Source organism: Lynx rufus, unplaced genomic scaffold, assembly GCF_022079265.1.
Source record: "Lynx rufus isolate CCGP_SWC_20201006 ecotype Redwood Valley unplaced genomic scaffold, mLynRuf1.p SCAF_10, whole genome shotgun sequence".
Lineage (NCBI taxonomy): Eukaryota > Metazoa > Chordata > Mammalia > Carnivora > Felidae > Lynx > Lynx rufus.
Window position 1 is genome coordinate 72,925,282 of NW_025814824.1, and position 26,679 is coordinate 72,951,960.

The 26,679-nt window shown below is 36.7% G+C and overlaps 1 protein-coding gene across 2 annotated transcripts in view; it reads left to right on the forward strand.

Moving 5' to 3' along the window:
- Positions 1-26,679, forward strand: part of KIAA1958 (KIAA1958 ortholog) — an 80,629-nt gene that overhangs the window by 44,826 nt on the left and 9,124 nt on the right. For both annotated transcript variants that reach the window (XM_047068021.1, XM_047068030.1), the window contains one exon: positions 23,193-23,365. In XM_047068021.1, the coding sequence (XP_046923977.1) occupies positions 23,193-23,365 (173 nt within the window). The remainder of the gene's footprint in view (positions 1-23,192; positions 23,366-26,679) is intronic.

Consider the following 26,679-nt stretch of genomic DNA (forward strand, 5'->3'; position numbering starts at 1 on the left):
CAGGGCCTCTTTCTCCCAGTTCCCTTTACAAAACTTTCCTTATTCTATAACCTTGTTTGTAAGTGCACAGGACAGCCTACTATAAAAGAACTCTTAAAAAAAATTTTTTTTAATGTTTGTTTATTTTTGAGAGAGAAAGAGTATGAGCGGGGGAGGGGCAGAGTGAGAGGGAGACAAAGAATCTGAAACAGGCTCCGGGCTCTAAGCTGTCAGCACAGAGCCTGACCTGGGGCTTGAACTCAAGAACTGCAAGATCATGACCTGAGCCAAAGTCAGAAGCTTAACCAACTAAGCCACCTAGGTGCCAATAAGGCTGTTCTTAATGGGTTACCTCTCGTTTAAAAAAAAAAAAAAAAAGGTTTTTGTGAAACACTTAAAATGTGTGCATTTTATTTTTGCATTGACATACTTTTAAAAATTCTTAATATGTTTTTGACAGCAAAGTAAGTTTGTCATGAGGAAGAAGGGCAGCGAGGATGTACTGAGAAAGCAGAATTAGGGAATTTTGCATTCCTATTTGTGTTGATTAAGGCACTACAATGAAAATCTCTCCTATTTCATTCTATTGCATTTTCATTCAGAAGAACACAAATTGAGAATGTAAATTACTTTTTTATTTATTTTTATTTTGCTTTGATAACTCAAACCAAATAGGAACATTGTGACATTTAGATTTAGAAAGCTTTTCTGAAGAATGGCTTGGTAGAAGTTTAGCTGAATTACAGTATCTCTTTGCATTAATGAAATTATGAAAAATTATCTGCAACTACCTCTAAATTTTGTGTTTTTATATAAACAATACTGAAGACATGCTATTGCCAGATGCCATTTTCATTGTTACTTTAACTTAAAAGAAGCTATGTTCATACTGTGGCACTGGTACATGCCAAAATATCATTCATGTGCTTTCGTGAAAATTCAGCAGTCCAGCACGTGTTCACTACAACTGAATGTGCTGCCTTTCCAGTCAATCCTGTGATTCATACAAAAACCATAAAACCATATTTGCAAGGTTTACATTTTTAAGTCAGTGTAATGTCACGTAAGGAATTCTCCAGTGCTCCTCACATGACTCTGAAAGTTTTGCACTGTCTACAACAAAAGTGTCAAGCCCATCTGTCAGCATTTGAGGGGAGATAGCTGCAAAATTCAGTCTTTCTTCTATATTCATGTGAGTGACTGTTGAAAACCTTGGATGGTAGCAATTGTTTTTAAAACCATAATACCTGAAAAGGTTAGAGAAATTCAGGATGTTAATCCAACAGAGCTTATTCTTAAAATTCCATTTATTCTCCTAGTTAGTAGGGGTGGTCTGAATATGGTTTGTAATATGCCAGCTACTTAAAATATTTTTCTAGATCTTTTCCCTGTGTTAAATTTTCCCTATGTCAATTCACTTTCCCCTGTGTTAAATCACTTCCCAGAGCAGTAAACAATAGTCTGAAAATTTTCTAGAGTAGATCAGGTCTCTTTGGTTTTTCATTTAGATCATTGTTAGCTGAAACTTTCATCACATTAATTGGTCTCAGTCATATGGCTTAGCTTTTAAGATGTCATGACATCAAATAACTTTCACTGAGAGAGAATTTACAGCCATATCAACAGATATTTGAACACCTATTGTCCAGACACTGGGAGGGGTACAAAGATGTGTAAAACAGTCCCTACCCTCAAAGAATTTATAAAAGATACTGTAATAAAAGTTTCATTTCATTTTTGAGAGCTCACCAAAAAAGTCTCTGCCGATACTCTTTTTGCATCATTTCCCGAATTTGTACTCATACAGTTTGTCTATTATTCAGCCACTGAATATGTTGGTTTGCTGTGGAATACATAACACTGCTTTGAGTATTTTGACGAGAATCTTCCTTAGAGCCTGTTTTAAAACCAATATGAAGGCAGCCACTCCTGCACCATCTATTGGGTTCACATAGGTGCACACATGTACAAGAATGTGCAGATTACCATCACTATCGTTTACTGAGTACTTAACAGTATGCCAGAGTAGTAAGTGCTTCTGTAAGCTGTTTCACTTAACTCTCACAATAGTCCTGAGGGTAAGTGTGATTATTTCTCCTTCATAAATGAGGAAATCACGGAAGTCAAATGGGTTGCCCATATCACAGCTACTACATAAGAGCATCGGGATCTGAAACCAGATCCAGATCCTATTAAGTTCTGTCCTTTTCGGCTGAGGCAGCTTGTTCACAAGGTGATTTGCTGTGCATCTGTGGACTCTGAAGTGATAAATTATACATGAAATCCCTAGTGTAATAAAATCATCAATATTCATTCAATTCCAAATTGAGAGCAGTGCCATCACCTGGCATGTTTGTTGGTACAACATTGTTTAGGCCTCATTATTTTAATTATTTTGATATAGGACATTTGGCAGTTTGTTTCTCCCCTGGCCATGAGTAGAGAGCATAAGTCTGTGTCACTTTTTAAAGGACACTTAACTTTTTCATGGAGGTGAGTGTGTGTACAAGTAATTATATTTTTAAAAGTGATTTCCATTTGTTTTTACCCCCAAATAAACCAAAAACTCAATTTTAAGAGAGTTCCTCATAAATCAGACAGGGAAAGGGAAGGTTGGGCTCTTAGGCCCAAAGGGCAGTATTGCCAGCCACCAGTTACTGAGCATTGATTGCCGGTCTGCCAGGGAGTTTGATCTTGCCTGCAAATTTGGTGCCAGCAAATTAACAATGTTTATTTTTTTTAATGTTTATTTATTTTAGACAGAGACAGAGACAGAGCACAAGAGGGGAAGAGAGGGAGACACAGAATCTGAAGCACACTCCAGGCTCTGAGTTGTCAGCACAGAGCCCGACCTGGGGCTTGAGCCCATGAGTTGTGAGATCATGATCTGAGTTGAAGCTGGATGCTCAACCAACTGAGCCACCCAACCCCCACCCCCGACAATATTTGATAGAAGAATTTGTTGTTAATATTTTGGTTTTTTATCTATCGAGATTGTTTTTGGGGTGCCTGGCTGGTTCAAGTCAGTTAAGCCTGTGACTCTCGATCTCAGGCTTGTGAGTTCAAGCCCCACGTTGGTTGTGGAGCCTACTTAACAAACAAACAAACAAATAAATAAATAAAGATTGTTTTTAACAAAATTTTTGAAGAAAAATACTATCCTTACGAGTCTCAGAATTAGAGATAGACCAAAACCATTCAGATTTTCTCTAGTTGGCTATCTCCATAGTTCAACATATTAGAGGCAAACACTTCTGATTTTAATCAGGCTTCTTGTGACTGGTTTTCTCTATCTATAGGAAAGGAATATTTTGATCTGTATTTCTCTAACCAAAATAGAGCTATAATACTTAGCATCTATAAATAAAGACTTTACTATGTGATAAAGGAAATAAATTTCCAAGCCTAGCGGAGAAGTCAAGAGGAGTGTATGATAATTTATTGCAATAAGCTAATTTTTAAAATGTTCATTTATGAAAAAAATGTTATAAACACTAAGGAATTAACAAGTTCTCTACCAATTAGTTTTAGTAGATTTTTTTCAAATAGAATTCCTTTATATCAGATCTTGGCATATTACCATATGATAAGGTACAGATAGAGAGTTGCTTATTAAGAAACATACCATTGGCAACGGGATCCTCAGTTGTTTTTTGTTTTTCCCTTAATGCATGGAATTCAACATTGCTTCTCTTCCCTGCTCAGATCTGGCTGAGATGAAATGAATGCATTTTCACAAGGCAAAGTGATGAAGACAGGATGATTTTAAGAGATCCTTGCCATAGAATATAACTGGGACATAAATATACTCCATATATCATCTTTGGTTAATGTATTTCTAATGATATAAAACAGAAAAGGGGATGATATTGGCAAACTGCCAACAACTCTGATTTCACTTCTAATCAGAGAAAAGGAAGTTAATAAAAATTTATCATGCTTCATCCTATTTGTAAATTAATCAGATGGAGGGAAACACCTAGGTTGGTATGAAAGATTGCATTATTTTTAAAAGATAACATTTTGGGCGCCTGGGTGGCGCAGTCGGTTAAGCGTCCGACTTCAGCCAGGTCACGATCTCGCGGTCTGTGAGTTCGAGCCCCGCGTCGGGCTCTGGGCTGATGGCTCAGAGCCTGGAGCCTGTTTCCGATTCTGTGTCTCCCTCTCTCTCTGCCCCTCCCCCGTTCATGCTCTGTCTCTCTCTGTCCCAAAAAAAATAAATAAACGTTGAAAAAAAAAATTTTTTTAAAAATAAATAAATAAAAGATAACATTTTAATACAATTGAGTTGGTTTCTAAACCATGACTTTGTTGAATTACACTCAGTATTAATGAAGTCAGTATTAATTTGATCAGAATATTAATGTGAACCATCATCTTTGCTGAATTATAATCCTAGAGGCTGACCAAGAGAACCTCAAGTCCAGTGCTTTTCAGTGCTATGAAGAATAGGAGTCACCATGTCCTCTTGGGAGTAGAGGACAAGGAGGTCAAGGAGTAGAGATTGCAAAGGGAGTCCTCACGCTGATTCCCCAGGAATTCTCATGTTCCCTATGCCCCTACCTTCCTATTTTGAGACTCACTAGACTGAATGAGCTACTACCTCTATGACACATCCTTCACATGGGGAGTCTGGAAAATAAGATTGGAAACATCTAACCTAATCTACCCCTCTTTTTTATAGAAGAGAGGAACAGTCCTAGAGACATTAGATGAATGCCCAGGTGTACACACCTTGTCAGAACCAGAACTAGAACCTAGGCGCCCTGACTTCTAATCCATAGATCAGAGTTTAGGGAGGGAAAACAACCCTGCGTTTCCACTGAGAAAGAGTATCCTTTTCTTGTTTTCAAAATTGTAATTGGTTTTTAAGCCCTCAAGTCAAGTTTCTATTAGAAGTAGATTCAAGCTGCTAGTTTCCAAATAGGCTATTTTTACATGTGAATTGTCACTTTTCATTGTATAGTGTTATATCTTGATTTTAGCAACTTCGTTTTGAAATTTGATGGAATAATCTCTAAATGTAATCATTTTTTAACAAGCATCTCTCCCCATTCATACTTAGTTTTCATTTACAGAGGGAAAACAAACTATAGTTTTCAAGTATATGAATTCCAATTATAGATCATGAACTAAAAAGTAACTTTTTGTTTATTGTGACACTCATTTGCATATCCAGCTTCATAGTATCTATATTATTAGTTTCGAATGCAGTCTATAATATCCTTTTTTATTCTATGGAAAGGTTAAAATATCATCTTGAAGGTTTGAGACGTATCTTCAATCCAAAGGATCAAAGTTCTATCAACATAATTAGGATGTTTCTGAAGTGAATTTAGTTAAAGATAGGGAAGAAAGAGAAAATGGGAACTAATGGAAGACCTATAGCAGGAAGATGTAGAAATACAAAGTATTTGTAAATTCTCTGATTATCCTGCTTGTTCTTCTAAAAAAGAATTCAAGCATAAATGAAAAATTTTCACAAATTTTTATTTTACAAATTATATTTACCAGATTATAGTTGAAGAAAAAAGGTGAAATTCTAGGATTTTTTTTTTTAAGTACAGTGGAATTGTCTTTTGAATGCAGTGTTGAATTTTGCTAGACTTCTAATGTTCTCCTTTGTATTACACTGGAATTAGAGAGTATTTTTACCATGGTACATCCATTTCAAAGAGCTTTGAAAATGCTTTGGTATAATTTATTTATTTGTGGTAAGTAGAATTAGGAAGACATCAGCAATATAGAACCTTAACAGTAATTGCGCATACTGTATTTAAGTGATTTTTATGTCTGTTTACTTTCTGTAATTCTTACATTTTATAAATCAAATAACTTAGTATACTTCCACTAGAAATTAATTTATAATGGATTATTTATACTGGATGAAGTAGCAGGTCCATTTTAGTATTAATCCACCCAGATTAACTTTATCTAACAGAATTTTTATATCTACAGTTCATTATATTACAACTTTTTAAATAGCATTTATAACAAAAGAACTTTTGTTTTATAAAGTATTTGTTACAAAAAAAAACCCATCTTGCCAAAAACCATTACAATTTCTATGCATTGTGTAATATTCAGTGATGTCACTGTTGAGATTTGCATGTTGTTATAGGTGCCCTTTCCTATCTGTGTTTGTGATGTTTATGTGGAATTGTTAACCATTGCTGCTATCACTTATTGTAGCTAAACTGAAGAACTGTGCTAAGAGGCTGTGCCAGTCAACAGTTGTATGTGTGACTTGTGAAAATGTGTACTTAGTTGTTTAATATTTTGAGCCAGCACTTAGTGGCCTCTACGGAAGGAAATATTGTAGTTGTCAAGTGGTGCCAACTTCAGCATCTTGTTTCACATGTGTAAATTCCACGTCAAATTTTCTTCCATACTTTCCCCCAACTCTTTGAAAGGAAATGTTTGCAAAAAGAAAGCAAGAATTTTTAGCTTTTTCGGTACTCCTCCCACCTCAAATCTATTTTGTTCTTCTGATACTTGAACACCTTACAGAAAAATCCTATGGAATGACAGTGTAGCAGCTTAATTTACTTTTATCTGGTTATTTCTATCCAGGTAAATGATGTAATAACAGAACTATGAGGTGCCTACATCATTTTTGTTGGTTATCCTGGCTTATTGTTTGAATTGGTTTTAATAAGAATTTTTAGCTTTTCAAATTTATTTATTAGGGACTGTGGAAGTCTCAGAGTTCCCAAATAATTAACTTTTATATTCAGCATTCACATGGGCTTTATAACCTATTTGGCTGCCTTGTGACCATCAGAATTTTTTCATACCCACCTGTCATTAGTTTTTCCTAGTATTTACATCTTGTGTCAGTATTTCCAAACAAACCCTGCAATTCGAGAGAAAAGTGGATGAATTCTATGTTTTGTTAAAATTCAACATGGGGGAAATATTATACATTTATACTCAAACTGGAAGGGAAACAGTCATAAAATGTTAAAGAAAAGTAGGCTATGTTCTTAAGAGCATTTTAATACCAACATGTCAAAATTCCTTGCTTAGTGCAGGGTTTCATTCTGTCTGCTCAATGGGTTTATAATTATGAGATTTCTTTAATCTCCTGAGTTATGTAGAGGCTTTTTGTGTGACTGTCAGATACATGGTGACAGCCAATGCTGTATTTGGAAACATTGCTGCTGAAATTGCTGATTTAATTTTAAGAATATTAAAACTAATTCATCAAGGCCCCTGCCACTCCTTTGCTTAAAGGAAAAGAAAGGCAGATTTTAATTGTGAGCCTTTTCTCCAGAATATGCTTTAAACATTTACCCCTCAATGGAGGTGATAAAGCAATAAAAGGAAACTCAATTATGTATGTTCTAAAGAAGTTCTGCCCTTGTCCAGTGGCCTCCAGAACAACACTAAACTATTTCTTGATTCCTGCATTGGGGGTTTTCAGGTGAGGTGTTTATACATAGAATTTCTTTTATATTTTGGACACCAAAGATTATGGCATGATAGATCATGATGATTAATGGTTTCTATTAGATAGCTGTGGGCACGTTTATTTGAATCCTGCTCTTGGATTTTTTTTTTTTTCCCATTTTGGATCTTCTTTACATTTTGTATGTCTGTCCTAAGGCCCTTATGCCCAGGGCAACTTTTAAGTAATACATATGTATTTATTAGGTTTCTAATTTATATAGTATATTTCCATCATGACTTTAAAACTTTTTTTCACTGCTAAAATTAGACCTAGATTTGCCAGATAGCCCCCTTTTTCGTTGTTATCTGAAAATGTAAATGTAACCCCATAGGCCTGAAACCTGGTAAGAGAATGACTGGAAGCATTTTGGATTCAACAGAATCACTTAAATCACTCATTTATCTGTTCAAATGAAGAACTTTGGTTGCTTATTAGAATGAATGCTGTATTCAACTTAAATAAGATCTTCCTTATGAAGATTTCTTTCATTCTACCACTTAGAAGTTAATTGGGAATAAAAAGGTAGATTTATCAATTTATTCAGTATAATTTAACTCCAGACACTTGTTTAAAACAGAAATATAGCCACCACAGTGAATACTTAGAAAAATGTTATGAAAATGGTACTGTTCTTTGAAGATACATTTATTACTCCCCCCACCCATTTGGTAGAGTGTCATTTTTGATATATTTTCCGGCCACTTGGCTCTTAACTGACTTACGTGAAAAAAAGCACATGTGTGCCTGATGTTCATTCTAATCATATTTTAAAATTCTCTTTTAAACTGCTGCAGTTATAATTTGTGAAAGAGGAGAAAGGTGAATTGAAATGGAGGGAAATTTCTGTTAATATGTTAAAATGTGTGACTTTGATGCTCTTGGTTAATCCTCTGCCAGTTGATATTTGTATTAATATGATAGACCTTTTTTTGTTAATAAGAATATACTGTTGGCTTCATCTTTATTTTGCTGCTCACTGCGTTTCACACTACAATGTTTTCATCTTTTTCAGCTCACTGTTTTTGCTTCATATTTGTCCGTGTACTTGTGCTCTAAATAAAATTCTAGTTTTATGTCCCAGTGGCTTATTCCATTGTGTGTATATTGGCCTCTAACGTCGTGTAATTTTCTTTTGCTTTCAGTATTTGTTGATAACAGCCTAAAACCTATGGAAGTAAGAAAAAAAATCCAATAAAATCAGCTAATGAGCATCCGTGATGTCTCCATAATGAGAGCATGCTTTAGTCACAGTATTTTGTCTGTATTTGGATATGACCAGTCTTCCTTCACTTAATAAATGGTTTTCTGCAAAGCTGGCTGGCTGCTCTTTGTAGCTAAAACAAACGTTTTTAAAAACATAGCCTCATTTTGAAAAAAAAAAAAAAAATTGTCCTGGTCACTGTGCCTTAGGCCCCAGGATATAGTCAATGAATATCAGGTGTTGTTTCTAACCGCTGAGGAGGGGAAATCTTGGAAGAGAGTCATTTCTACATGTGTGAGTTCATATGCAGCCCATAGGGTAGGGAAGACACTTTAGAACAGCTGAATTAATCCTATGCTTCCTGGAGCCCCAGGTCCAAAAGTCCTATTAATGAAACAGAAGGCTCCACTGCAAACTCCTTGTCTGCGAGCTCTGTCGGCCAGTTGTACGAAAGTTACACCCAGCAAAGTAGATGTCAGGTTCCGGACTTCCTCGTTTTTAAGAAAGTCTTTTTGGTCATAATTCTCCATGTGCCATTTTTTGCATTTAGCTTATTTGATGACATTCTTTGAGCAGAATAGGAATGGTTATTCAAAATGATTATCACTTCAGACATCTTTGTTATGTCACTAAAATTAATAAGAGAAAAATGTTAAAATAAAAAACCAGAAAAACCAGAAAATATAATGTTCCTTATCCCAGTCATTGGTTTTGCCAACATGCAAATGTATTTCTTTCATGTCTATGAATAATCCACCAGTCTTTACTCATAGAAAGCTGAATATTGCAGGGACACCTGGGTGGCTTAGTCGGTTGAGCGTCCAACTTCGGCTCCGGTCACAATCTCACAGTTTGTGGGTTTGAGCCCTGTGTTGGGCTCCCGGCTGACAGCTCAAAGCCTGGAGCCTGCTTCAGATTCTGTGTCTCCTTCTCTCTCTGCCCCTCCCCAACTTACGCTCTGTCTCTCTCTCTCTGTTTCTCTCTCTCTCTCAAAAATATGGAAACATTAAAATTTTTTTATTTTTTTTTTATTTTTTTTTCAACGTTTATTTATTTTTGGGACAGAGAGAGACAGAGCATGAACGGGGGAGGGACAGAGAGAGAGGGAGACACAGAATCGGAAACAGGCTCCAGGCTCTGAGCCATCAGCCCAGAGCCTGACGCGGGGCTCGAACTCACGGACCGCGAGATCGTGACCTGGCTGAAGTCGGACGCTTAACCGACTGCGCCACCCAGGCGCCCCTAAAATTTTTTTAAATAAAAAAAAAAAAAGCTGAATATTGCAAATAGAAGCAACAGCTTTATTTTTGTGTGATAGTATTTTAAATTGTATTAAAGTTACTTTATCAGTAGTTGTAACTTAGTTTATGTGTTCTTGGTACTTCAAGAAACAAGAAACTCACCTTTAAATTTGTTTACAAGTTACACATTTAAAATGGGACAAATTAGGGGCGCCTAGGGGCACCAGTCGATTAAGGGTCCAACTTTGACTCAGGTCATGATCTCACAGTCTGTGGATTTGAGCCCCGTGTCAGGCTCTGTGCTAACAGCTTGGAGCCTGGAGCCTGCTTCAGATTCTGTGTCTCCCATCTTTTTCTGCCCTTCCCCTGCTTGCACTCTTGTCTCTCTCTCTCTCTCAAAAATAAACATTAAAAAAAATTTTTTTAATGAAATAAAATCAGACAAATTTTATTTCCCCAATAGAGGAAGAATATTAGAATTCAAACTGAGTAATATTTAGCCTACAAGTCAGAAAATATTTTTTAAATTTTATTTAATTTATTCATAATTATCTTTTCTGAAAAGATATCAAGTAACTAAAATGGCTCATATGTACAAAATACTTAATGTTGGTGATATATCATCTGAAAAGATTATGTTGAAAGCAAACATTTAGTTTGGTGGCAAGCATCCTCAGACCAAACTATTGTTTTTTAAAAGAGCATATTTTCTTTATTACAGTTAATAATGCTTTTAAAATGTGAAGGCAATAAATAAATACTAATTGTGAACAATTTGACAAATACTGGTAAGTAGAATAGGAAATAAAAATCACAGGAATTTTACTACCCATAAAAACAACTTTTAACATTTTGGTGTTTTATTTTATAATTCTTATGCTTAGATGCCCTTCAAAAGTTGTAGTAAAAAAACATTGTAGTCAAACTGTATTTACTGTTTTGTACATTTGGAAAAGATCTTTAGCCTTTGATTTTTTTGTCTTATTTTTTTTTATTTTGAGAGAGACAGAGACAGAGCACAAGCAGGGGATAGGCTGAGAGAGAGGGAGACACACAATATGAAGCAGGTTCCGAGCTGTCAGCCTGGACCCACAGACCATGGATGGGATCATGACCTGAGCCAAAGTCAGACGCTCAACTCATTGAGCCGCCCAGGCGCCCTGGATCGTTAGCCTTTGAAAGTGTGATTATCATATAGTTACATAGCTTTCCATTGCATAGTAGTACCAAAATCTAGCTTACAATGCTTTTGTTGGCTTGGATTTGTATCCAGTTTTCTCCTGTTACACATTTGCCTTCAAGAACATCCTTGAGCATACATTTTTGTGCATATCTATGATTAAGTGCCCAGCATAAATTTCTACAAGAGGAATTCCTGGGTCAAATAAAAAACATTTATTTTTCCTGCACATACATTTCCAAAATCCTAGTCATTTTTATGACTGGCAAAAATAATTATTCATATTATAAAGCTTAAAAGTCGCACAGAGCTAAATACTTACCAGGGTGATATGTATCCTTACCCTTCCAAATTTTTTTCTAAACTCTAGTGCAATTTCGCCCTATCTGAGCCAATACTTAGATATAGACCTTTTTATATTTTTGCCAGTCTGATAAATGAAATACATCCTCTTTTGATTATAAGGTCTTATTATTATTAATGCTTTTGTTTGTATTTCTTCTATGAATAATTGCCTGTCACATCCTGGGCCCATTTTCTAGTGAGTTATCTTTTTCCAATTGATTTAAGGAAGATTTTCATATGTACTTTGTCACTTTATGTGTTATAAGTATTTCTCCAGGTCTGTTTATTGTCTTTTAAAATTTATTCAATGCAGAACTTTTGAATTTTTATGTCATCTGATTTGTTAATCTATTTTTTATAGCTCTGGGCTGTATCATGCTGAGAAAGGCTTTTCTTACTCCCAAAATCATGGAAATTGTCTTCTTTATGGAAAGAGCCTTTTGAAAAAAGATCCATTTGGAAATGCGTTGTGTGTGGTATGAAATAGGAATCTAAATTTGCTTTTGTTTTTGTTTTTCCAACTCAATAGCTTATTATCTCAATGCATTTATTGAAGAGTCCATCCTTTCCCCAGCAATTCGAATTGGAGCCTTTTTTATCGACTCAATTTGCATATTTACACAGACATCTTTTGGACTTTCTTCTATAGCACTGATCTATTTGTCTTTTTCTTTACCAGAACTTAAACTATAAATTATTGCAGTGTTATAGTACATGTTTATTTCTTTCAGGGCAAAGCCTCCCAGTTATTTTCAAAATTGCCTTCCTTTTCTTATGCATTTACTCTCCTAGAGAAACTTTAGAATCAACCTGACCAGTAATAACAAAAGAGAGGGATTTTAATTGGAATTACACCACATCAAAGATTACTTGAAGAAATTAAACATCTTTATAATGTTGAACCTTCCCATCCAGGTACATGTTATGGCTCTTCATTTATTAGGTTTATATATTTTTAATTTTAAGGATTTTTGAAAGTTTTCTTACTGAATTTTATAAACATAAAATACACAAATAGTTAATGTACACGTTTGATTAATTTTTTATGAAGCAAGCTTATTGCTGTAACATAGAACATTACTGAACCCCATAAAATTCCCTCACGTGCCCTGCCTTAGTTACCTCCCTAAGATAACCGCTATGTTAAGAGTCACTTTATCTGTTTTCAGATTATATAAGGGGACCATTTCAATATACTGTGTTGTGTCTGGACTCTTTTGTTTAACCTCGTATTTGTTGGCTCATCCATATTTTTCATGTTAGTTGATTCCAGTACTCATTCCTTGTCATTATTATAAATAATGACATTATTATACAATAAATTATTGTATAAATATTTTACAATTTAAAATGCATTTTATTATGGACTTAGGGATATTTCCAGTTCAGGGCTTTCTCTTATTGTGCTTTTATGAACACTCATATGCCTTTCAGTAAACATGTACATATTTCTGTTGGGTGTATACTCAGGTGTAGGATTGCTGGATCATAGAATATTTGTGTGTTCTGGGGCACCTGAGTGCTTAATTGGTTAAGCATCTGACTCTTGCTTTCAGCTCAAGTCATGATCTAATGGTTTATGAGATTGAGCCCTGTGACAGGCTCTGTGCTGACAGCATGGAGCCTGCTTGGATTCTCTCTCCCTCTCTCTCTGCTCCTCACCCGCTCACACATGCACGCTTTCTCAAAAATAAACATTAAAAAAAAAAGAATATTTGTGTGTTCAACTTTAGTAGATACTACCAATTAGTTTCCAAAGTGCTTGTGCAAGTGACACTCCTACCAGCTGAGTGGGAGTATTCTTGTCACTCCACCTCCTCACCAATGGTTGATATTTGCAGATTTTTTTTTCATTTTAGACATTTTGGTGAATACATTTTAACTTACATTTACTGAAATATTAATGATATTTCTTATTTTATGCAGTGTCCATTCAATTTGTCCATTTTTAATGGGACTAGCTCTCTTCTAATTGGTTTGTTATAGATACACCCTTCAGATATATCTTCTCCCACCATGTGGCTTGCCTTTGCACCCTCCAAATGGTGCATTTTAATAAATGTCTTTTTAATTTTAATGATTCAATTTGTCAATCGTTTAGTTTTGGGGTAATATTACTGATATTCTATTAAAAATATGTCGCGGGGCACCTGGGTGGCTCAGTTGGTTAAGTGTCCAACTTCAAGGTTTATGGGTTTTGTCAGGCTCTGTGCTGACAGCTCAGAGCCTGGAGCCTGCTTCAGATTCTGTGTCTCCCTTTCTCTGCCCCTTCCCCACTTGCACTCTGTCTCTTTATCCCTCTCAAAAAAAAAAAAAAAAAACATGGGGCACCTGGGTGGCTCAGTCATTTGTGCATCTGACTTCGGCTCAGGTCATGATATCGCTGTTTGTGAGTTTGAGCCCTGCATTGGGCTCTGTGCTGATAGCTGGGAGCCTGGAGCCTGCTTCAGATTCTGTGTCTCCCTCTCTCTCTGCCCCTCCCCTGCTTGTGCTCTGTCTCTCTCTGTCTCTCAAAGTGAATAAATGTAAAAAAAAAAAAATTTTTTTAATAAATAAAAAAAAACATTAAAAACAATTTTTTAAAATATGTAGCTACCCCAAAGTCATAACAATGGTTTCCTATGTTTTTTTTCTAGAAGCTTTATTGTTTAACCATTCATATTTAGGTCATAATCCATTTGGAATTGTTGTTTGTTTGTGGTGTGAAGTAGGCATCCAGTTGGCTCATATTATGTAAGGATTTTTGTGTGTTTATGGACTGTGTTGCCTTGTAATTTTATTGTATTGTTCTTGTCATACTTTTAATAGAAAAGTTATGCTGCCATATAAAAGAAAATGAGTAGTATTCTCTCATTTTCTGTCACTAGCAGAGTTTTTAGGTTTAGCATTATGTATTCCTTAAACATTAAAAGAATTTGCTAGTGAAATCCGTCTGAACCTGAAGGGCTTTTTGTGTTATTTTAATTTTTAAAAATGTTTTATTTATTTTTGAGAGTGAGAGAGACACAGTACTAGCAGGGGAGGGGCAGAGACAGAGGGAGACAGAATCTGAAGCAGGCTCCAGGCTCTGAGCTGTCAGCACAGAGCCCAACACAGGACTTGAACCTGTGAACAGTGACATCATGACCTGAAGTCAGATGCCTAACTGACTGAGCCACCCAGGCACCCCTTTTTTGTGATATTTTAAATTATAGAGTCAATTTCTTTAATGGGTGTAGTACTATTTAAATTTTACATTTCTTGTTCAGTTTTAGTAAGTTGTGGCTTTTCTAGATATTTGTGCATTTTGTCCAAATTTTCAAATTTATTGGCATCAAATTGTTCATAATATCTTTTCACTGTCTTTTTAATATCTGTAGGATCTGTAGTGATAACACCTGTTTCATTCTTGCTATAGCAATTTGTGCCTTCTCTCATTTTTCATACCAGTTTATTAATTTTGTTAGTCTTTTCCAATCTTTTTGGCATTACTTTTTTTTAATTGTAAATTTCCTATTTCATTGATTTCTAATATATGTATTATTACCTTCCTTCTACTTCTTTGAGTGTATATGTTATTCTTTTTATAATTTCCTAGTACAGTTGATATTCAACCTTTCTTCCTTCCTAATCTCTGCATTCAATGCTATCATTTTCTCTATAGGTACTGCAAAAAGTGCATCTCACAACTTTGACATGTATATTATTGTTATCATTCAGTTTGAAATATTTTCTAATTCCCGTTGAGTTTTTTTCCATTCATCAGGGGTTTATTTAAAAGCATAATATTGCTTAATTGTCAAAAGTTATCTTCTTGTAATTGATTTATATTTTAGTTTTGCTGATATTCTGCATTATTTAATCCTTTGGAATGTTGAAATTGGCTTTAGGTCCTAGCATTTCTATTTTGGTAAAAGTGCCATGTATCTTTGAAAAGAATGTGTTTTCTGAAGTTGTTAGATATGTTGCTCTTTGTGTATCAATTAAGTAAGGTTTGATACTTGCATTGTTTAAGTCTTCTATATCTTTACTGTTTTCTGTGTGTGCTTGTTTTGTTGATTATGGAAAAGGATATATTAAAATGTTAGTTGTAGATTTGCCTATATCTTTTTAAAATTCTTACAACTTTAGCTTTTTATATTTTTCAGCTATGTGATTAGATCTATAGAAATTTAGGATTGTTACATCTTTCTGTTGAATTTTATAACATTTCTCTTTAGGGGCGCCTGGGTGGCTCAGTCAGTTAAGTGTCTGATTCTTGATTTAGGCTCAGGTCATGATCTCACAGTTTGTGAGTATGAGTCCTGCATCAGGCTTGCACTGACAGTGTGGAGCTGGCTTGGATTCTCTCTCTCCTTCTCTCTCTGCCTCTCCCCTGCAGGTGTGCATTTTCCCACTCTCAAATAAATAAACCTAAAAAAAGGTCTCTTTATTTTTAGTAATACTTCTTGCCTTAAAGTCTGTTTTGTCTGATAGATAGCTATACCAGCCTTCTTTTCTTTATTGTTTATATGGTATATCTTTTTTTCATCCTTTTGCTTTCAACCTTTCTACCCCGTTTATTCCTATGTGTAAGGGACACGTAGCTGAGTTTTGTTTATCCAGACTGACATCACTTATCTTTTAATTGAAATATTGATCCTGTAATAATTGATACTTTTAGGTGTAAATATATCCTAGGAGCACCTGGGTCGCTCGGTTGGTTAAGCATCCAACTCTTGATATGAGCTCAAGTCATGATCTCACAGTTTGTGAGTTTGAGCCCTGCATCAGGTTCTGCACTGACAGTGCAGAGCCTGCTTGGGATTCTCTCTCCCCCTCTCTGCCTCTCCTGTGCACGCGCTCTCTCAATCTCTCTCTCTGTCTCTCAAAATAAATAAATAAATAGATAAATAGATAAAAATAAAAAATAAATATATCCTACATTTTTTTGCTTTGTCTTATCTATTCTTTGTGCCTTGTTTTTGATTAAGCAAGTTTTTTTTTTTATTCCCATCTTCCTCCCCTATCAACTTATACATTCTTTCAATATTCTTGTAGTGGTTACCATGGAGATTAAAATATGCATCCTTGCACTGTTAAGGTCTACTTTAAATTAGTGTTTTCATCATTTTCTGGATAATACAAAGACCTTTCAACACTAGCTCCAGTTACTGTCTTCTGTGCTGTTGTAATGAATATTAATTCTACATGCATTTAAAGCCCAAGACACCATTAGTATTGTTTTAAACAGCTGCATTCATTTAGATTCACCTACATATTCAATCTTTCCAGTATTCTTTATTTTTTGCTATATCAATGTGCTTACATCCTGGATCACTTCCTTTGCCTGAAAAACTCCCTTTATTGTCACTTAATGCTTGACTGATGATAACGAAGACATTCATTATTTTGTATGACTTCCTCTGTATTTCACCTTTATTTTTGAAGGATGCTTTGCTTAGTATGAATTCTACACTTGTAGCAGTTTTCTTTCAGCATGTTAAAGATGATCATCTGTCTCCTGGCTTCCATCATACCAGTTGAAAAACCAATCAATCTGTTTTTGCTCCATTGAAGGTAATTTGTACTTTTCCTTCAGTTTCTTTTAAGATTTTCTCCTTGTCTTTTATCTCCTCAACTTACAACACCCTGCACTGGGCCATCCTCCCAACCACAGATCCCTTTCTCACTGCACTCAAATCCTGACATCCTGTGCTGGTAAGCCCTCCTGCATGGAAAGCTCTCATCACACTTCTTGGGCTGTGATAACTGGCACCAGGCCACTCCCATGCAGGGAAGCCCTACTCACTCCAGCAAGACTCTAACTTTTCACATAGGGCTTTTTCCCATATCTCCTGCTGCTGTGCGGGTGTCCTTAGTCTGCTCAGACAGTCACACCACATACCTGGATACCCCTGCATGAGATGTTTTTTCCTCTGAGTTCAGGATCTATTGTCTCCCCACTAAAACATATTTCTTGCCCCAGCTTCCTACACCCCTCACTGGGCAGTTCTATGCAGGTGTCCTCTTTACCCTTTCAGGCTTCATGCCTCACTGTAAGCCACCACAGTCCCTTCAACATACACATACTCCAGTACAGGTGTCTACTTTGCTCTGCCCCACCAACAGTTTTGAAACTGAGTAGTTCAGGAAGAAAAGGGAAACAGATGAAGGAAAGAGGACGAAGAGAAAGAAGGCAGAGGATTTTGTAAGTTCCATTTTGCTAATAGATTTAAATGCTCTAGTAAAATTCTCTACCTTTTCCTTATTTTCTTGAACATATTAAACTTACTTGAAAGTCCATGTCTGACAACTCCAGTAATCTGGATAATCATGTCTGATTTTTCTCTTGTTTTTCATTCATTTGGCCTTATTTTATACTATGTCTGTTAACTTGTTATGAATGATGGCCATTTTGTATGAAAGCTTGCTGAAGATGTTATCCTTCCTCCAGAGAGGATTTAAATTTCTGCTAGCTAGCAAATAAGGTAGGCAGATCACCTTAACCCAGGTGAGACTGTTCTACAGGTCTTCCTTGACTTACAGTGAGGTTATATCTTGATAAACCCATCATAAGTTAAAAATGTTTTCGGTAGAAAATGCATTTAATACGCCTAACCTAGTGAACATCTCTGCCTAGCATAACCCTCCGTGTGCTCAGAACACTGACATTAGCCTACAGTTGGGCAAAATCATCTAACACAAGGCCTGTTTTATAGTAAAGTGTTGAATATCTCATGTAATTTACTGAATACTGTACTGAAAGTGAAAGACAGAATGGTCGTATGGGTACAGAATGGTTATGAGAGTATCGGTTGTTTACCCTTATCATGTGGCTGATTGGGAGCTGCAGCTGGCCACCCTTGCCCTGCATTGTGAGAGAGCATCTTACCACATATTGCTTAGCCCAGGAAAAGATCAAAATTCAAATTCTGAAGTACAGTTTCTACTGAATGCCTATTACTTTTGCATCATTATAAAGTCGAACCATAGTAAGTCAGGGACCATCTGTATTTCGTTTCTCTTATTCTTACAGTTAAGCCCTTCCTGGGTCTCAAATGAAAGTCTGTATTGTTACCAAGTTTTTTATGCCTTGGAAGGCCCTGGATTACTATTCTTGACCCTCAGTGCCATGAGGTTTCCTCTTAGTGATTTCTCCTTTCTACTTGTTTTTTTTGCATCTTACCCCTGTGTGTTTAGCTTAGGAATCAGCAATTCCTAGAAGGAAAATTGCATGCAGAATGTTGGCTTACTTTTCCATGGTTCCCTTCCTCCAGGTTCTCCGACTCTCAAGTACTGGCTGCTTGTTAGCCCTGTACTTGAATATTTGTGTACTTGTTTCCCTAGGATTGCTGTAGACTGCAGGCTGCTTGTTTGTTTGGGTTCTATGACCTGCACTGCAACCCTTCAGATGACTGAAGAGGAAAACATGGCAATCAATGCAGGACTCCCCTCTGTGCATTTCCCTTCTCACCAGGATGTTTGCTCCTTGAGTTCCAGTTACTGTGGTTGTTTTCCAGGGCATTGTATCTAGCTTTATTTTCAGCAGGAAAGATAGTGTAATACCAGCTGCTTCATGATAGCCCTAAGCGGAAGTCCTCCTGCCATCATTTTTGAGTTTTCTTTTCTTCTGTTAACTTGTTCTTGATGCTTTGTCTTTCACGATTGAAAATGTCTTTATTTTGCCCTAGCACTTGAATGATACCTTAGGTAGGTAATAGAATTATTCATTTCTTAGCCTTTTCCTCTTACAACTCTGAGAAGACAGAGTCATTATATTGTAGCATGGGGTGTCACAGATGAGAGATCTGATTCATGTTACTGTTAATGGCTCCCCGCTACCCCTCTTACTAGAAGGATCACAGAATTTTCTTTTTTGTTCATAGACCTTGGAAATTTCACTAAGATATGTTTATATATGTGTCTTCTTCAGTATGTCTGTTTGATAGTTCATGAGCTTTAACATCCTAAAGATTAAAATCTCTTTGATTAATGGAACTTTTCATATATTATTTCTTTGACTATTTATTGCATTCTATCTTCTCAGTTTTTTCTTTTGAACTCTTATCAGATGGATTTTGAATCTCCTATATCAGTCTCCCACCCCTCTTAACCCACCCTCATAATTTAAAAACTGTTATGATTTTGCTTGCCCTCAGGGGAAATTCCTTCCATATCACTAATTTGTCTTTTAGCAGTGTTCATTCAAATACACAGTTCTTCTATCAAATATTTTTAAAATATTATTTTGTCAATCATTTTCAATTTCTACGGTCTTCCTTGTTCTCCTATTTTTTCTTTTCCAATGAAAGCTGTCATTGTTTTAAGGATGCATTATGCTCTCAGGTTTATGTAATGATACATTTGTGATCTTTTAAACTTTTTCTTTGGTTTTCTGAATTAACACTGCGGGAGAGTGGGAATGTGGATCCCGTTGATCTGCTTGTGAAACTTGGTAAGTTTCATGCTACTGGTTTTCCCCAGTTGCCAAGTAACGCTTGTGTGCTCACATTTTAAAATGAAAGTCTAGATGTATCATTGCTGCCAGCTCACAGGGATTTCCTTAGACGTTGTTAAGTGTTCCTGTTTGATATATCTGGATAGAGCTCACTTTTGCGGCTAATAGTTGAACACAGGGTTTTGCAAGTGGACTTCACCCAGCTATAATGAATGGACAAAGAAGTCCCATGAATAGGCATCCCTTCAGGGTGTATAAGCTGAAAGCAAGCTGGGAAGCCAGGAACTTGCAAATGTAGACACAGGGATGGTGCTACCTAAGACAGGGCATGCATGCATTCAGGGATTTTTTGCTTTTTTGCAGTTGCTTTTTGTTTTTCCTTCCCTGTGTCCAGTGGGGCTACCTCAGGTTTCCTGAGGCAAGGCCCCTTCTCTCTCTGACTCTGAGGATAGTCTTTCACAGTGATTTCCCTCACATTACACACTGTGCTTGCCAACACCTATGCTGTACATGATGTATGTGGTAGCCACGCGTAGAGAGCCAGGGCGGTTGTTCAGATCTGGCCGTCCTTAGAGTGAGTACCTGACCCCATGGCCCACTCCCCCTCCAATGGCCAGCTCTTCCTAGCTTTGAGCTCAGAGTTTGCCTATTCTCCAATGGAAGGAGAATTCAAATCCTTCTTTAGTGGTCCCCTCTTTGTTCCATATTCAGTTATAAGTTCTTACTTTTGTTTGTTTCTCCATCATACAGTCTCCTAAAAATGCCCTCGACGCCATAGCTCTGCCACTTCTACTCAGAATTTTCAAAGAGCAGCTTATTATGTAAGTTTAATTTAATCCTTAAATACACTTATGAAAGAAACATATATGTCACTTAATCATTTTCACACAATTTATTTCCCTTTATGTAAGCATACAAGCATTCTTTACTATTTCTGTACGTACTAGGATTTTGTTTTCCATTTTCAGTATACAGTCTCTATCCTATGATAAAAATGAAATTATTTAAAGCCATGTAATTTTTTCATGTAATAATTAAACCTCCAATCTTGCAGTGTGACTTTTTTCTGCTCCTGTACTGTACTGAAATGATGGGGACTGGGCTGTGTTGCAAATACATCCTGTGTTCTGGTTACTAACAATAAATAAATAAATAGGGGCACCAGGGTGGCTCAGTCAGTTAAGCATCCAACTTTGGCTCAGGTCATGATCTTGCGGTTCATGGGTTCGAGCCCTGCATCAGGCTCTCGGCTGTCAGCTCAGAGCCTGGAGCCTGCTTCTGATTCTGTGTCTTCCTCTCCCTCTCTGCCCCTCCCCTGCTCACGCTCTGTATCTCTCTGTCTCTCAAAAATAAATAAACACTAAAAAAATAATAATAAACATAGTGAAACTGTAGTGGTTGTGCAAATAAATCGGACTTAGTTCTCCTCACTGAAGGCTAATACGAGTATATGTTGGGGGCCAGGATATACTTTTCATAAGTGGCTAATATCTAAATTGTATTCTGTACTGAGAACTTTATCTGTGTAGTACATGCTGCCTTTGCTGTGGCAGCCAGAGCACAGAGTCAGTGGGATCCAGGTCCATACCCTAGCTCTGGCACTTGCTAACTCCATGAATTGGGACAGCCCAGGGTCTGGCACAGAGAGGGCACCTTGGTAAATATTGGATGAGTGATGTATGAAGTTACTAAATGTATGAGGTGACTTAGTTTCCTTATCTGTAAAATAAGTATAACAACACAATTGCTTAGTGATTACATATCATTTATATAACTCTTGGCATATAGTAGGCATTCAATTAATACTAGATGTAATAATAATAAATTTTGTGCTAGAATCCTTTCATTAATAAATACCAAGCAAGGCCCAGAAATAATATGAATGATCTCAGTTTATGAGGGTGGTGAAAAGAATATGCTTACATGATTCAGTCACTTTGGATAACATTTCTAGCACTGTTTCTTCCTCTCTTGCTAAAAGCATCTATTAAAGTAGATTATGTGTTCAGCAGTTCAACAGCAAACTCAAAGGGTGAAGAACACAGTCTTAAGGAGCAATACAAACCAACTGGAGATCTTCTGGACACAATTACATCACAGTTCTAAGGAATAATAAAGCAAATGTGAGACACATACTGGAGAGAATAAGGAGTTGGGTTCATGTGAAGAAGGTTATGTAGAAGTGAGCTTGGAATTAGAAATGGGAGAAAAGACACTATTTGGCACGAAGACCATGGGGAGATTTCTCGGCTTCGGGTAGGGAAGGTTGGTATGGTGTCCTGGGCCCAAGTGGATACTGGGGATAGCAGGAGCTGGTGGTTGGGAGTTCCTCAGTGGGAGCAGTGAAAGGTGAGGTGAGTTAGGCAAAATGGAGCCAATCTGCAGATCACCTTGGTAATTGCACTAACTTTCCATTTTGCTGTTTCTCAGCCTCTTAGCACCTTGTTTGAACATAGAAACATTCCAAAGAGGATCAGAACCATTAGATAAACTACAGGTTGGCATTGCTTTCATTTTAAGGTGGTCTACCTTGATTTTTTTTTCTATTCAAAGACAACAGTTTAAACAATTTAAGCTTGGTTTTAGTAGATCACAGAGTATAAAGAAAGGTCTAATGGTTATGGACTTGATTATCTCTTTGGTAGCCAACAATTAAAGTGGACACCTTGAGGAAGACCAGTTTTCATCTGACATAGTTTGACAATTGCAATTTAAAATCTGTTCCTTCTCCTCTGAGATGCTGTGAGGCCCTCTGGTAGTTCTCTCTTCTTTCCCCTAAAGTTATTCTCACTTTACCTTCTTTTCTGATTCTAAGGTAGCTGATGGATTGTGGAGTCAGGATTTAAATATCTCTTTGTTCATTTGTGAAAAAAATTAAAGAACTATGCCAACACCATTTAATTCAAGGTTGTCCAGGATGGCACATAAGACACTATATTACAGAGAAATAACGGCTCTACATGCACTGAGGGTCAAGAGAAAGGATGTGTAACTTGCCTTCCGTTACTTCCTTCTATTTTTTTGTTGTTGTTCATATGAATGCCTTTTTTTCTTTCCAGTGAAAGTTTTAGCTAGAACATTCTTTGTTTTTCTGCATTCATTTTTTTCTTTCTGTTACTGGAATGCCTGCATTGGTGTATCAGTTGATATATATGGCAAAAATACTAGGGCCAAAGGCAAGTTTACTGCCTTAATTCTATGCTAGAAATATTGTTCCCTACTTTATTTATTCTAATACATGTCTACTTCATAGAAATTTCATTTTTAAAGTGTTACCTCTTAGATTTCTGTTATTGAACGTGATCCCAAGATGTAATTCTCTAAAGAAAGGAATGGCAAATTATTTTAATGCCTTTTGTTGTTTTTGTTTCTAGCCTATTCTACTAAGCTCAACAAATTTCCTGTATTTAATATTAATGATGACTTGAATGATCTGTGTACCAGTGCCGTGAGCCCAAATACTACCAAAGCCACGCGGTATGCCCTGAATGTGTGGCGATATTGGTGCATGACCAACGGGCTCAAAGATCACACAGACATCACCAAGGTAAGAAACTCTTGAGTGTACTTCTTCTTTCAGCCAGCTTCACAGCTTCCGAGTGCCAGGCATTGTGTTAAGCATTGTGGGGAACACCAAACACTTGCTTTTTGCTTAAGGAAACTTGGGAAGGACATGAAATCGAAAGAAAAAAAGGCACAGTACAAAGCAGAATTTAGTAAGTGTTCTGTGAATTTACAGGTCAGAAATGCCAAAAAAAAAAAAATTCAGGCGGATAAATTAATTTCAGTCTGATGAGACTAGTGAAGGAATTGATAGTTAAAGCTGTGTTTTGAAGGAGAGTTGGAATTTCACTAGAATTAGATGAAGAAGAGTCTTCTAGGCTGAGTGACATGAGAAAGAAAGAAAAAGATTTGGAAGATAGACTTCACGTATGGGGATAGTGGACTCTAAAACAAGATTTTGATAAACCTTTAAATGCCAAACTAAAACCTTATGAATATTGGGATGCCCTTGAAGTTTTGTTTTGTTTTTGTTTGTAAGGAGTGAGTTTATCTGAAGGATTATTGCAGTGGCAACTGGGAAGAGACTGTCACAAGAGGGAAATGCTGTGACGGTAAGATCTAAAGGGTTAGGCTAAAGGGAAATCACTGAAGTTTCCTTAACAGGGAATAACATAATGAAAGAGATATTTGGGAAAAATTAATTGGAAGTGATAAGCAAAAATTTATTTAGTATCCTTGGTCCTCAATTTCCCTAGTTGCAAAATGAGCTCTTAAAATTTACTCTTCCAACTTGAAATGTTTGAGATTTGTGAATGTGAAGGAAACATTTTTGGACATATAGAGACAGAACAGAAAGGCGTGTTTTGATTTGGATATACTGAGTCTAAATCAGACAGCTATCCAGATGGACATGTCAAATAAACAGTTGGGAATGTGGGAATTAAAACATGGGAGAAAAGGGGGCACCTGGCTGGCTCAGTCAGTAGAGTATATGACTCTTGATCTCAGGGTCATGAGTTCAATCTCCACATTGGGCCTAGAGCTTACTTAAAAAATTAAATTAAAAAAAATACACACACACATACACACACACACACACATGCACGCACACAAACAAACATGGAAGAGATGTTAAAGCTGGAAGTATAGATTTAAAGGTCTTGCACACAGAGGTCATAACTGAAGCCCAAGGCCGGTGACATCTCCAAGTTCAGGTATTGTGTTTAGGGCACCAACAATAGATGAAATAAGAAATCCAGGTTTCTACTTCTTTATTTTTTAATGTTTATTTATTTATTTTGAGAGAAAGAGAGCAAGATTGTGTGTGCACAGGGGAGGGGCAGAGAGAATCCCAAGCGGGCTCTATGTTGTCAGTGCAGAGCCCAGCGTGAGGCTCCATCTCACAAACCATGAGATCATGACCTGAGCTGAGATGAATAGTCGGTCGATTAACTGCCTGAGCCACCCAGGCACCCCTCCAGGTTTCTACTCCTGACAGCATGGTGCTATAGATACTGTGAGGGGCCTTTCTTCTCTACTTGCAAAAAGGAGAGGAAACATCCACAGTGTGCATGTGCACGTGCACACACTCGGACACACACACACACACACACACACACACACACACACACAAGACAGCTGGAACTGGAGCAGTGAGCAGTAGCACATATGAAAGGCAGGGTTCTCCTGAGGGTTTAGATGTATAACATCATTAAGGAAGGGAAGAGACAGATACATCACTGAAGAATCCTGGATTTAGGAGAGGACACTGAAAGGAGCCTTAAGAGGTTCTAGGCCCTACATTTGTCTCCTCACAGAGTCATATGCTAATAATCTTTGAAGTGAAACACCCAAAAGGTAGGGGTTTAGTTTTTTTGCAGATTAAAGTCAGCTAAATATGTGCTCATTAATAAAGGTTAGGGGGAGGAGGGGTGCCTGGGTGGCTCAGTCAGTTAAGCAACCAACTTCTTCTCAGGGCATGATCTCACGGTTCATGGGTTCAAGCTCCACAGTGGGCTCTATGCTGACAGCAGAGAGCCTGCTTTAGATTCTCTGTCTCCCTCTCTTTTTGCCACTCCCTGTCTCACACTCCCTCTGTCAAAAATAAGCAGTTAAAAAAAAAAAAAAAACCAGCCACTCAAGGAAATAGATCACTATGAATGAGGTTGCATAGACACAGCAAGCAATAGATTTAGACACCAAGGACTTTAGGCAGTAGATTATAGACTAATATATATGAAATATTTACAGAAATGATAAGAATTATAAAAATGAGCAAGCAACAACATACTAATCAAAATAATCCAGCAGATTTGAAAATAACGAAAAATTTCCGCTTGTGGCCATAAGAGGAAAAGGGCCCAAAATTACCCTTCTGCTATAACAACCAGAACACTGAGCACAATATGTGCAACAAAGTGTTTTCAACAGAACAGATAGCAGCAAATCCTTTAGAGAAAGGTAACAAATGAGAGTACTGAGAAAGGTCTTGTATCAGATGTAGAGAATAGTTAGCTCTAGACCAAGCTCTGTTCTAATCCCACCCAACAAATCTTAAAAGCTAGACCCAGGTGCATGAAAAGGTGCTAGCATCACTAATCATCAGGGAAATGCAAATCAAAACCACAATGAGATACCACCTCATACCTGTCAGAATGGCTAATATCAAAAAGACAGGAAATAACAGGTGTTAGTGAGAATGTGGAAAGGGAACCCTTGTGCTTTATTGTTGGAATGTAAATTAGTGTAGCCACTATGGGAAACAGAACAGAGGTTCCTCAAAACATTAAAAATGGAATTACCATATGATCCATCAATTCCACTTCCAGGTATCTGAAGGAACCAAAAACAAAAAGATTTAGGCACCCTCATGTTCATTGCACCATTATTTACAATAGCCGAGACATGGAAGCAACCTAAGTGTCCATCAATGGATGAATGGATAAAAAAAAAAATTTGGTGCATATATACACAAAGGGATATTACTCATCTATAAAAAAGAAGGAAATCCTGTCATTTGCAACAACATGAATGGACCTAGAGGGCATTATGCTAGGTGAAGTAAGTCAGAGAAAGACAAATGCCTTAAGATCTCACTTATATGTGGAATCTAAAAGCAAAACAAAATAACAACAACAACAACAACAACAACAAAACACCCAAACTCATAGACAAATAGAAAAGATTGTGTTTGCTGGAGGTGGTGGGGAGGGGCATTGGGAAGGAGAGTAAAATGGGGAAGGTGGTCAAAAGGTTTAAACTTCCAGTTATAAAATAAATAAGTCGTGGGAATATGATGTACAGTTTGGTGACAATAGTTGACAATACTGTATTGTATATTTGAAAGTTGCTAAGAGA